The sequence below is a fragment of the Artemia franciscana genome, chromosome 8 (assembly GCF_032884065.1).
Source record: "Artemia franciscana chromosome 8, ASM3288406v1, whole genome shotgun sequence".
Taxonomy (NCBI): Eukaryota; Metazoa; Arthropoda; class Branchiopoda; order Anostraca; family Artemiidae; genus Artemia; species Artemia franciscana.
The window spans coordinates 26,491,193-26,505,438 of record NC_088870.1 but is presented as its reverse complement, the minus strand read 5'-3'; the positions used below and the strand labels follow the sequence as shown (position 1 = coordinate 26,505,438).

General features: G+C 37.4%; 1 protein-coding gene across 11 annotated transcripts in view; it reads left to right on the top strand.

Moving 5' to 3' along the window:
- LOC136030216 (monocarboxylate transporter 12-like) overlaps nt 1–14,246 on the top strand; it is a 262,967-nt gene that overhangs the window by 165,610 nt on the left and 83,111 nt on the right. For all 11 annotated transcript variants that reach the window (XM_065709028.1, XM_065709025.1, XM_065709021.1 and 8 more), the window contains one exon: nt 13,850–13,967. In XM_065709028.1, the coding sequence (XP_065565100.1) occupies nt 13,850–13,967 (118 nt within the window). The remainder of the gene's footprint in view (nt 1–13,849; nt 13,968–14,246) is intronic.

Sequence of the window (14,246 nt, the reverse complement as noted above, 5' to 3'; positions counted from 1 at the left end):
GCCCTATGGTCATGCACAGCATGATTTAATAATACAACACTGCACAGAATACACACTGAATAAAAAACAATACTTATTTTCATTCACTCGGGCTCGACTGAGCCTCTCCCGCCTTTTCCACATATCGTGCCATTTTGCATAGGGTTCCAGGCTTCGAAGACCTCAGGATATCAGAAAGTAGCACCAACCGATGGTCCCCCCCAAATTTCATCCCTAAGAATTTCAAGCTCCTGGCACTCCATTAGGAAATGGGCTAAATTATTATCCTCTTTTCCGCAATACCCACACTTACCATTTGTTCCCATATTTTTTTTTTAGTTTCTGTTTCCTATGTACTGGAAGGGAATTTCCCCTCAACTGGATCCATGATTTTAAATATTTAAAAGGTAAATTTACCTTAAAATAATATTCTTCCCCAAAAATTTCTTTTACTTTACAATAGTCATTCAGTGTTTCCGACGAACGTACTAAACAACCCCACTCTTGTATCTCTTGGTCTTGTGTGTTTCCGATTCCGTTTCCTTCCATCCACAAATAAGAGAAGCCTAGTTTGTCAAGAGATTTCTTGATTTGTTGAGTCCAAGTGGTTTTCCTATTAATTCGAAGCAAATCATTGTAAGCTTGTTTAGCCAATCGGTCCTCAGGAAATTGGGTTAATATCAGCCAAAACTTAAATACTTGATAAAGCCGGTGCAATTTCAGTGAGAAGATGCCGAAGTCTCCTTTGATAAGCTGGTTGTTTGTTGTCTGGTACAGCCCGAGAAGTCTTTTGTAGTATCTAAACTGGACTGAATCGAGCTTCTCCGCGGCTTCCAGGCCCCATAGCTCAGCTCCGTAATGGATTGCAGGTTTAATTTTCGAATCAAATATTTGCTTAAACATTTTTAATGACTTCGACTTTTTCACTAGGTCATTACGTAATATGCAGTGGGAATGCACCCACTGCTGCTTTACTTCGCTTTGACATTTCGCTCACATGTTCCTTCCAACTGCAGTTAGGTGTCAGGGTAAATCACAGATATTTTGCCTTTTCCACTTTTGGCCTTTGAACCGAAATTTCTCGTTCTCAGCTAAATTCCTTCTTCCTCCTTTATTGAAGATCATGTCATATACACACGAAAATCAGTCAACAAGTCAAAATTAACATACACAAAATTATAATATATACAATTAACAACATTAATCCGGACTAAAAAGTCAACCCGGCATTAAACAACTCAACAAACGAGGGCACAAAACTAAGTTCATAACGAGCATGTGACACAGTCACAGGTTGAAGTTTCGGTACAGGCTCTGCAACAGACCTGATTGGCCTTACCCGTGCCGGTTGATGTTTGGGTGGAAGGATATTTCGGTGTATGGAGCTGGACAGGATTATATTACAACAGGATAGGGCGAGGTTTAAAGACGGGATTGGAGGGTTTGAAGTTGAAACTGATAAAGGAGGGATATATACAAGGGCACAAAACTAAGATCATAACAAGCATTAGACACAGTCACAGGTTGAAGTTTCGGTACAGGCTCTGCAACGGACCGGGTTAGCCTTACCCGTGCCGGTTGATGTTTTGACGGGAGGATATTTCGGTGTATAGGGCTGGAGAGGATTTTATTACCAAAGGATAGGGCGAGTTTTAAACGACAGAAGTGGAGGGATTGAAGTTGAAACTGATTAAGGAGGGATATATACGGTACTTTTGGGGCTTTTGAGATTACTAGGAGGGCACGGTATTGCATCTCAACCCAGTCAGACTTTTCCTTAGTCAGCCCGAAATGCCGTACAGGGCAACAGTACTCAAGTGTGGAACGAACAAAAGAGAAATAGATGAGTAGGAGGTGTGGTGCAGGGATTCCGTAGAGAGCCAACAACTTGAGAGACCTGATGGTCAAATTAGCTTTTTTTTAACTTGCCGTCAACATGTGTGACGGCAAGTTCCGCAACATGTTTGACGGCAAGATCCGCAGTGATATGAACCCCGAACAGTTTAATTTCGGTCACTTGACTGGCGCTACGAATAAGTGGGTTAAAAAAGAAATATTTAAAATTACAAATTTGTCAAAGTTGACAGTCATTTTGTCCACCTTTGCCTCTTGACATCGAACTCCGTTATGACAGAACTTTTCGATAAGGATCTGGATCATACTGTCGTAAAATTTTCTTACATCAAGAAAAATGTCAGCCGGTATGAGACCAGAACCCATTTACTGTCCTATAAACTGAAGAAGCGTATTGCACGCATATTCCGTTGAATGTTTTGCACGAAATTGAAATTGATCCTTATGGAAAAACTATTTAGCGTTGTTGTTAAGGGAAAACTGTTATGTCCGTTAAAAAGACACAGTAACAATATCTAAGGAATGGCTAAGGGTTGGAACTTTTAAAGACATGCTGAGAGGGATCTTGAAAAAGGAATGAAGGACAAATTCTCCCCCTTGCGCTTTCAAAGGCTCGCCTTAGCACTGCTAGAGATCTGAAAAGACATCTTATTCTAAATATCACAAACTCTAATAGCTATGTCTCTGGGAATTCCCTGTCCAAACAAACCCTGGAACAAGCAATGTAAATCATGCAATTTTTCCGTTTTTACTTGCAGAATTTATCATTGGGAAAAGGAGGAATGTTTGATCCTAAGTGTGTTTGAAAAGGGTAAGGGTATTGAGACAAAATTGTTTTGGAGATGTTGAGCTAAATCAAAGGAAGCAATCTGTATCCAAGTCATCAAAAAACGTATATTCAGTTTTTCAGGAAGGGGTAAGGGTATTAACCTGAAACTTTCAGGGACACTACTACTACTGCTACTATTGTGGCTGGAAATGAGAATGGTTGCGACTGTGAATGTGACTACTTCCAACTGCGACAACTTGCAACTGTGATTGTGACTGTCTGCAACTGCTACTACATATACTTGTAACTAGAATCAGGAAATTTTGGGGGATTTTGAAGTTTAAAACTAAAATGTTGAAGAAAAAATCACTTTAATGTTTTGATACTTTGATGGAACTTTGATGATAAAAAAAACTGTAGATGTTGAAATGAAAAACCGTATGATTATGGTGTTGAAAAGATTCTTTTTTGGAAAGTAATTTTAACTAATACAAATATAGAAAGGAAAATATTACTATTTGAAACTGATAAATACAATTTTCCTAGTAGTATTTGCCCCCACCCCACCTCAAGAAATTTCTTGAGGTCCTGTTTTGGGCGAAATTGTAGTTTGGTGCCGCAAAATAGCAGAAAACAACGCTTTCCCGTGGCACAATCTATGTAGTCTCTAAAACAGAGCCTTAGAACTTTTATTTAACATTCAAATGAGCTCTCTCCTGATTTTCTTGTGGACATCAGGTGTGATACAGTCACCACTAGGAAAAAAAAAACGAAAAAACTTGCATCCGCAATCTTTCTTCTTGGGAAAAAGGGAAAATTCCGCATTTTGTAGATAAAAGCTTGAAACCTCCATGGTGGGGTTCTCTGATTTGATGATTCTAATAATATGATTTTCATTGAAATTGCTTGCTGTTTTGGGGCTGTTTCCCCCCTTTTTTTAAAAATCATGCAAATTTTCTCATACCCGTAGTTTTTCTTGGGTTACAATAAACTTAATGAATTTTCTGTGTTAGGAATCAGCATATAAAGCCCATTCTCTCTGCTTATTAATTCTCATAAAGATTATAATTTTAGAGTTTCGGTTAATATTGACCCGAGTCATTTCTAACTTACAGTTTTCACCAACTGGTTGATAAGAATTTCTTGCGATGAACATTTTGATCTGAACCTGTTCTGTTTTGTCCACTGAATTTTAGCATTGAAAGAAAGAGGATGAATTTGACAGCTAAAATGCATGTTTATATCTAGGTTTTCATTTGCTATTATGTAATATTGCTATCTTAAAAACGTCTGAAGTTATGACGGATTTCAAGTCGAGGGGGAGAATTGTCCTATTACGAAAAAGGTACGGTTTACATTGCTATTGTAAAATCAAAGCGTGTTTTACATTCAGGGGGGGGGTTGAGTATGGGCCCTTAAAAATGTGAACATCGCCCCGCTTTAAATGTCAAATGTTCAAATGTCATAGCCGCGCTTTAGGGGCTTTTGAGATCTTAGAAAGCTGTTGATCTTGGCCTAGTAAATTGAAGCTTCTGGGAATAAAATTAGAACCTTTAGTATCTCCTTGGTATCTGTTTTTAAGCTCCTATCTTTAATCCACCTGTAGTTTGTTCTACGGCTTAGGATGTTGCCTAAAGACAAGTCTATAACAGTTTTAATGTCTGCAAACAATAAATATTTTTGAATTTCGGTGTGAGTCTGATTTTCTTTTATTCTAGGTTTTAGACTTGGGTTAAAATTAAGTACAAGATAATGCATAATAATTAAATGCACAATAGATTAAATGGATTGATCCATTTGTCAGTAAATCCTTCTCTCTCTCATTGACCCCTTTACCAGGAATCTTTACCGTTTAGAATTTTGCCATTTTTTTCTTTTGTCATTTTGCATGTAAAATTAAATGCTCTTTTTATTTTAGAATCGTTTTCTAGATATTTTTAATAACAAACTTCATCCTAAGAAAATGTATACTACCGAGCCACGCCCATTACTGCTATTCCCGGTGTCTGACCCCCTCTCCTCCCTGGAAAAATTTCTTTGGGTGCCCGTGCTGCAGGCTAATACAAGTTATAACAGTTAGCATAATGAAGGAAAAGATAATTGAATAAAAATGAAGCCAAATGTGGACTAAACGCCGTAGCTGCAAACCAAAGCAAACTGAATGAGCAGATAAAATTGAGAAAAGGGGTATAAAGTATATGTACTGGATAAGAGCTCGTGAAGCTGCCTATCTTGCTTTTATTTATTCATTAATTTTAAAAAAAATTATCAGTGTCTCCCCACGCTTGTAGTGAATTAAATTAAAAAAAAACAATTTTTTAACTGAAAGTAAGGAGCGACATTAAAACCTAAAAACGAACAGAAATTACTCCGTATATGAAAGGGCTGTTCCCTCCTCAACGCCACGCTCTTTGCCCTAAAGTTTGACTCTTTCTCTCAACTCTACTTTTAAAAACAGTAAAAAACTTTAGCGTAAAGAGCGGGTCGTTGAGGAGGGAAAAGCCCCTTTCATATACGGAGTAATTTCTGTTCGTTTTAAGTTTAATGTCGCTCCTTACTTTCAGTTTTAAAAAAACTTCTTTTTTTTCTATGTAATTTCTGAACGTTTTTGAATTAATGCATGTTTTGATTTCGGCTCTCCGCATAAGAATAATTAAAACGAAATTTGCATATTAATTTATTTTTTCGGCTAAATGGCTTTCTCATAGTTTTGTTCGGATGATTTTGAGAAAAAAGGAGCGCGGGAGTAGGCCTAGTTACCCTCCAATTTTTTGGTTATTTAAAAAGGCAACTAGAATTTTTAATTTTTTACGAACGTTTTTATTAGTAAAAATACACGTAGCTTACGAATTAACTTTCGTACGAACTTCTATATTCGAATTTTTTTATTACGTATATGAGGGGACCCCTCGTCAATACCTCGCTCTTTACACTAAAAACTTTTTATATAGGAAAAAACTTTTTCATATTTATTTTTTCATTGTTTTTTTTCAAAAAATGCTAAAAAATTGTGCGCCCCCTTCAAGGAAATTTTCTTCCCCATTAAAAATTCCTGCATGGAAAGCTCCTCCCGCATATCCCCTCCCCTAAACCCCTCCCCCAACCAAAAACATTTCCCTGAAAGCGTCTGTACACTTCCCAATAACTATTACTGTATGTAAACACTGGTCAAAGTTTGTAACTTGCAGCCTCTCCTACGGGGACTGTGGAGGAGTAAGTCGTCCCCAAAGACACGTATACGTCCCCAATAGCTATTAGGTTTTTCGACTATGCTGAATAAAATGGCTATCTCAAAATGTTGATCCGTTGACTTTGGGAAAAAATGAGCGTCAGAGGGAGCCTAGATGCCCTCCAATTTTTTTGGTCGCTTAAAAAGGGCACTAGAAGTTTTCATTTCCGCTAGAATGACCCCTCTCGCGACATTCTAAGACCACTGGGTTGGTACGATCTGCCCTGAAAAAAAAAGCATCCGTGATCTGTCTTGTGGCAAAAAATACAAAATTCCACATTTTTGTAGATACGAGCTTGAAACTTCTACTGTTGGGTCCTCTGATATGCTGAATCTGATGGCGAGGCTCGTAACTTTTCTGAGGCTCGTAACTTTTAATGGGTAGAGGCTCGTAACTTTTAATGGGTAAGACTAAACTTGATGAAACTTATCAAACAGTTCGTGGTAACGAACTGTAGTAAGGAGCGACCCGGCTCAATAGTAACCAAAACTAAAAAAAATGGAATTTTGATACCAATAGCTATATCAAAAGAATCGCATTTTAATGCTGGTTTTAAATATATAAGTTTCATCAAGTTTAGTCTTACCCATCAAAAGTTACGAGCCTGAGAAAATTTGCGTTATTTTAGAAAATAGGGGGAAACACCCCCTAAAAGTCATAGAATCTTAACGAAAATCACACCATCAGATTCAGCGTATCAGAGAACCCTATTGTAGAAGTTTCAAGCTCCTATCTACAAAAATGTGGAATTTTGCATTTTTTGCCAGAAGGCAGATCACGGATGCGTGTTTATTTGTTTTTTTGTTTTTTTGTTTTTTGTTTTTTTTGTTTTTTTTGTTTTTTTTGTTTTTTTTGTTTTTTTTTTTTCCCAGGGGTGATCGTATCGACCCAGTTGTCCTAGAATGTTGCAAGAGGGCTCATTCTAACGGAAATGAAAAGTTCTAGTGCCCTTTTTAAGTGACCAAAAAAATTGGAGGGCACCTAGGCCCCCTCCCACGCTAATTATTTTCCCAAAGTCAACGGATCAAAATTCTGAGATAGCCATTTTATTCAGCGTAGTCGAAAAACCTTATAACTATGTCTTTGGGGACGACTTACTCCCCCACAGTCCCCGTGGGAGGGGCAACAAGTTACAAACTTTGACCTGTGCTTACATATAGTAATGGTTATTGGGAAGTATACAGGCGTTTTCAGGAGGATTTTTTTGTTTGGGGGGAGGGGTTGAGAAGAGGGGGATATGCTGGGGGAAATTTCCATCGAGAATTTGTCATGGGAAAAGAAAACTTCCATGAAGGGAGAGCAGGATTTACTAGTATTATTTAAAAAAAAAAAAAAAATAAATGTGAAAAAGCTTTTTCAGCTGGAAGTAAGGAACAGCAATAAAACTTAAAACAAACAGAAATTATTACCCATATAAGGGGCTCACCTCCTTATGATACCTAGCTCTTTACGCTAAAGTATTTTTAGTAATTTCAACTATTTATTCTACGGCTTTTGTGATTCAGGGGTCATTCTTAATGAATTGGGATAAAATTTAAGCTTTAGTGTAAAGAGCGAGGTACTGACGATGGGGCGAATCCCCTCATATATGTAATAAAAACATGAGAATACAAAAGTTCTTTACGTAAGCTAATTTATAAGCTACGTAAATCTTTTACCAATAAAAAGATTCGTAAAAAATTAAAAGTTCTAGTTGCCTTTTTAATTAACCAAAAAATCGGAGGGCAACTAGGCTTCGCCCCCGCTCTTTTTTTCTCAAAATCATTCGATCAAAATTATGAGAAAGCCATTTAGCCCCCCCCCCCCCCCCAAAAAAAAATATTCAGATTTCGTTTTGATTATTCCTCTGCGGAGAGCCAAAATCAAAACATGCATTGATTCAAAAACGTTCAGAAATTAAATACAAAAAAACAAGTTTTTTCAACTGAAAGTAAGGAGTGACATCAAAACTTAAAACGCACAGAAATTACTTCGTATATGAAAGAGGCTGCTTCCTCATCAACGCCCCGCTCTTTACGCTAAAGTTTGACTCTTTCTCTCAATTCTTCTTTCTAAAACAGTAAAAAACTTTAGCGTAAAGAGCGGGGCGTTGATGAGGAAGCAGCCTCTTTCATATACGAAGTAATTTCTGTGCGTTTTAAGTTTTGATGTCACTCCTTACTTTCAGTTGAAAAAACTTGTTTTTTTGTATTTAATATATTTAAAATCAGAATTAAAATGGGATTCTTTTGGTGTAACTATTGTTGTAAAATGCCGTTTTTTAGAGTATCGGTTACTATTTAGCCGGGTCGCTCCTTACTACAGTTCGTTACCACGAACTGTTTGAAAAAATAATAAACACTCATTTGTGATTCTTCTTCTGGCCAATATACAAAATTCCACATTTTTGCTGATGGGAGCTTCAACCTCTACTGTAGTATTATCTGATACGCTGAATCTGATGGTGTGACTTTCATTAAGATTCCTTGACTCTTTGGGGGTGCTTCCCCCTTTCTTTCGAAAATCAAGCTAATGCTCTCAGACTTGTAGCTTTTGTTGAGTAACATTAACTTAATGATTTTTCATACATTTGGAATCGGATAAAAATCCGATTGTTTTGATGAATCTATTATTATCGAAACTCCGCTTTCTAGACTTTCGGTTTTTTACAGTTCGTTACCACGAACTGTTTGATAAGCAGGTTTACTATTCAAGATAGAGGTGAGAGATTTTTGAAAAGAAATCTCGGATCCACGGATTTTGTTGAAGGCTAAGAAAGCAAAATAAAATTTCCTGAAAAAATAAAAAACAAAAGTGGAATTTTGTATGAAATCATATTTTTTTGCTGAAGTTCCATGCAAAATTGAAGATTTCAACCTCCAAAAGAGGTGGCTCTTAACCAGCTTATCTATAAAATCAAGTATCTGTGTGTCTACATGCATTGAATTAAAAGCTAAGCTGTTTAAGCCTGAAGTGTGAAAATGACATCGGTTGAGGTCCCTATTTTCGAACTTTGCCTTAGAAAACTGAAGGCTATTTTACGAGAGCTGGTTTTCCAAGAAGCGTCCAAGAAATGTAAGGGTCCATGTAGGGGGCCGAAGTCCTGAGAGCGGACTTAGTGAAGCTAGTGCTGTTTGGAACGATTTAAGGAGCCCATTTAATTTTTGAAAAAGTACTGAGGCAAAGTACGACATACATGATAGTATGAAAATTAAGGCATGTCTGTCGGTTTGCATGCGGAAATTTCCCTTCAGAAGAGGTCTAATCGATTGAGACGGAGAATCATTCAGACTATTTGCTCATTTTGAAGAAGCCAAGCCCTAGCATAAATTTTGGAAACAATTTTACGCTTCATTGCGAAGGCTAATTAAGCTGTATGTAATATTACTTTTTTTTACATTACAGGAACCAATATGTTCGGATTCCACAGAGACACAAAAAGACAGATTAATCTAGAGATATTCAGTGTTTTGTGTGTTTGGGATAGTATATACTTCACTTCGGATAGGAGCCAATCTTTCCAGGCAGAAAAAAGAAAATAAAACTTGTCAACATCAATTAACTGTTTACATGCCAAATTTTGGTTTGCCTTCAGTTTCATGCTTTGTTCTTTCTTTGTGAGACATGCAAAGATGGAAATTTGTGAACATTGCTTTTTATAAACTTAGCTGTAGCTAGCTTCCTAAGTTTAGTTTCCAGGAAAGGTATAAGAACTATTATTGAGTGAATTCAGTCCAAAATAATAAAGCTGCTGGTATTTGTGGCTTAAGATTCGAACTGCTGAGATATGCAGGCCCTACAATGCTTCTGTTCCTCCGCACACTCTGTTCTCCATAATCTGGCAAACTGAGATAATCCCCGAATATTGGCGGAAGGGTGTCATTATCTCCTTGTTGAAGAAGAAAGGCTCTAAAAGCGACTGCTCAAATTACCGTGGAATAACTCTGCTATCAACTCTCGGAAAACTTTTCTCAGTGGTCCTGCTGGATCGATGTCAGGATGTTACTCGTAGGATTCAGAGACCGGGTCAAGCTGCTTTTGTGTTGGGCCGTTCAACCATCGAGCAGATTTTGACGATTCGACACATAATAGAAAAAGCTACGGAATTCTGACGTAAAGCTTTTCTTGTCTCCTTCCACTTTCGTTCTGCGTTTGACTGAGTAAACCGAGAGTTTCTTGGGCGGCTCGACCTCGACTAGAATTGACTGACCTTCCTGAGAAATACTGCAGACTCTTCAACGCTCTACACCATGACACAGGGAGCTGTGTTCAAGTCAACGGCCGGCGCAGCTCGTTCCTTCAAATCACAACAGGAGTGCATCAAGGATGTCTAGTGGTCCCAGAGCTCTTTAGTGCTGCCATAGACCACATTATGACGAAGGCAACTTCTCGTCTAAGCTTTGAGCTCAATTTTTGAGATCGCGTCATCTCTGATGCTGATTTTGCCGATGACCTTGCCAGCCTAGCGGACTCCTTGGATCAGTTGCTGGAAGCGCTTTTGATCTTACGAGAAGAGGCCGCAAGCGTGGGACTCCATATAAACTGGGACAAAATGAAAATCATGGCTATAGGCCCGTCTTCTCTTACTGTTAATTCTCCAGTTAGCCTAGACAGAACAACTAGCATTGAAGTTGTCCAAAGGTTCACCTACCTGGGCTGTACAATTTTCTCAGATGGATCGCTTCTCCCCGATCTGCAAGCAAGGATATCCAAAGCGTCTTGTGCCATGGGCAGGCTGAACTGCCATCTTTGGCGAAAACTGAACATCAGTTGTTCAACAAAACTGCGGATTTGTATCGCCCTCGTCGGCTCTGTAATGCTTTACGGAGCTGAAACATGGCATGCATCAACCGCAACGCTTAAGGCCATCGATGTATTCCAGACGAAGAGCCTGAGAAGGATCGCATGTCTCAGGTGGTTTGATTTTATGAGAAACGAGAAGCTTCTGCAGCTCACAAAGTAGTCTCAGTTTTCAATCCAAGCAGCTGAGCGTACCTGACGATGGTTCAAATACCTACTTCAAGTGCTCCTGCACTTACCCGCAAAGATCTTTGACTTTGAACCTACAGAAGCCGGTTGGAAGCGACCCTGTGGCCGACCGAAGAAGCGACCCCGTGGCCGACCGAAGAAGCGACCCCGTGGCCGACCGAAGAAGCGATGGTCCAATAGCCAGTCTGAGTTTTTGGTGATGGCAAACATCAGACCAAGCGAAGCGCAAACGGTCGTACTGGATCGAAGCGGATGGATGAGGCAGACGTCCCTCTCTACGGCGAGCAGCCCCCGGCAGCAGATCTAAGTAAAAGCAAGTCAAAGAATTCAGTCACTCAGTTAGTTGTATGTGGATGTCTCACTTTGAGTCCTCTCACAATTTGTTTGTTGTTTTATTTGTTTATATAACTACGTGTCTTTTAAAGTAGTAAGCTTTGGCTCAATGTACTTTTACTCAATATGTTGGTGTTGTTTTCTAGATGAACGTTAAAGTGTCGTGGAAAAGTTCTTTCGGATGTATAGAATGTTAAGCATCTCACCCCATACTACTGCCTGAAAACTGCCTGTAATTATTAGAGAGTAACTGTCAAGATTGAACAGAAAAAAAAAATATTAAAACCTGGATACGACCCCTTTTTTGATGCCAAACTTCAAAAAAATAGACTTGCTTAGACTGGCTTCGAAGATGCTCCGGCCCAACTCTTCCATTTTAGTAGACTTACTGAGGAATTTATTGCTTATCTTAGCCAAACAGGCTCTCTACAGCTTAACGGATAATCGATTTTATATTTTATGATTTTTTCTTCAATAGATTAATCCTCTCTTTAAAGCACCTAATTCCTATATTTGTCTCTGCTTCTACGACATACCAAAATCGTAAAAGCAGGAAAAAGAACAGCCGAATATCAGCTAAAGAACAAGTGAAGGAGGGGAGTGTCATGAGTATTAGATGCAAATATCCAATATAAAAATATTTATATTATTCATGCGAAGGAATATTGTATCCAAGGAAAAAAAAAAGACATTTTTCAACAATGAGCTCCCTGGTGAGCTCAAAATGTCGGTTTTTTTGTAATCAGAAAAGTGAGCCTTAAGTAGTCTGATACTCTAAGTCAGTTTTGTTGTATCTGTTTCTTCTAGTCAGTGGCGGATCCAGAAGTGGTTGTTGGGGTCGCCGCCCTTAACGTAATAGTGGATTTGAGGTTGGGGTTGGGACTACTTGCTCTGTTTGGGGCTAGGACATTGTAAAACCTTAAATTTATTTTTTGTAATTGATTTTTAATAGTTGAGTTATTAATAGGATTTTAGCTGTTAAGACTATTCTTCTTCCAAACAAGTTTAAAACAAAGTCTCAGTTACTTTGTGTGGTCTCTGTTAGATTTTACTGATGACGCATACCGCCTAAAAGTATTTAATTAAATTTATATTTGTCAAGGGAATCTGTCTGTATTACCACAAAAGCGAACTGGGTGGCAAAAAATCTTAATTTCGTAATAACAAAGAGGGGAAACTTAAAACTTGAACTTCCTTAGGCTGTCAAAATGATAGTCCAGGATTGTGCTGTCACAACGGGGCTGAAAATCTTAATATTTAAACTTCTTTTTACTATAAAAGATTTTATTTCGAGTCTTGCCATGGCGCAGTGGTGAAGAAATTGATACCATTACTTGTTTTGGCTGTCATAGCATTTGGACTTGCTTTTTTTGCGAAGCGGGGTGGTTTTTACAACATTTTGTTTTTTTGTGAGATTTGTATAAATGTATAAGAAGTGCAAAAATATAACGTTTTAGATTTCAGTTAACAAACGGTGGCCACTTTACTGCTTATTTTCATCTGATTAGAAATCTGCGTTATATGACATATCACCTCCTTTGTTCATCCTAAAACATTAGAATAAAGGCTAAACTCTTTAGAAATATCTATGATTTAATAAAGGTTCGTATAAGTATAGATTTAAAACTAATTATATGGGTCGAAATACTCCTTCAAAGGTCGGAGTAAAAATTTAGGAAAAATAGGTTTTAAAAAATATATATAAAAGAAGACAAATAATTATGTGTTTATTTTTTTTATCTAGTCGGCATACATGGGTCTCTGAATTCTCAGTTTTAATAAGTGGAACGGCATTAATTTTTTCTAAACATTGACTAATGAAATGTTGAATGAAAGTGGATATTCACACCACTTGATTTAGCCAAAGAAAAGGAATGCAAGGACAAAATTAGTTCAGAATTTCTCACCTTCTCCATACAAACCAGTCACAAAATATAGTTATGTTTATGTATAGGGGCTCCAAATATCTGTCCATAAAATTGTATATACTGCTATATATACCGCTGAGGATTTTATACTTATTTTGGTACCGTACATAATATCCTATTACATTTTTACGATAAGTTGTCTACAAATCAGAATTTTTACAGGACAATTATTTTATCTAAAGCTAAATCTGAGCCGATTTCAAATTTTCATTTTGTACTCAACAGACACGTCAAGATTTAAACGTTTGAATTGTGTATCTGTAAAATTTCAAAATTTTTAAATTTTCAATTAAAGATCTACCACAGATTGAAACCCTGATAATTTAAATCACCAATCTATATCTACCAAGTAAAAAATAACAAACACTTAATTATTTGTGTTTTTCGAGGAGTATGACTCATATACATATTTTGAAGCACATACCTCGCTAGATTTTAGATTTAATTTACGTCCATATCTATTACCTACCTACGACGCATAATGGTTGAGGTTCCCTTTAAATTGCTGGCATTTCTTTGTTCGCAAGTTTATTGGAGCAACCTATTATGCGCCCTTCGTCAAACAAAACCCTGGGTCTGCCCCTTCTTCTAGTGATTGCTCTGTGGCAGGGGGTGAAAAAGAATTATTAATATTTAGGGTCAAATAAGTCTTTAGTTTTTCTTTAAGGAAATGCGTCTGTCATGGAAAAAAAGTTTTATTATAAAACATGTAGTGCTACTCTTTTTTATATGTTTTACTTTGAACCTACAGTTGTAAATGTTTTTCTTTTTTCTTTTCTTTTTTATAGGAGAATGTTAACTCATCGTTGTGCTATGTTGAATCTCCCTGTGTATCGTCTCAGAGCGTCATCTTGTCCTGATCTCTATAGAAATTCCGTTGTGACTCTCTCTGAAAGCACAGATGGCGTACGTAACTACTATAAAATTGTTTAAGAGTTTGTTTATGTTCCAGAGTATAGGTCTGCCCTGATCTATTAAATTGCAGTATGGCATTTACAATATTATATTGAATGAATCGGATAAAAATCATCTCACGGAAATTGCATTTGAGCAAACAACATTTCTTTAATGTAGTGACTCCCAATCGATTTTGGGCATATCCCCAAGGCATTCTAAAATCCTGGTCCACTCTCGTGATATTTAAATTTTTATTTAAAAGTTTACGTGTGTTCACCAGGAAAAACC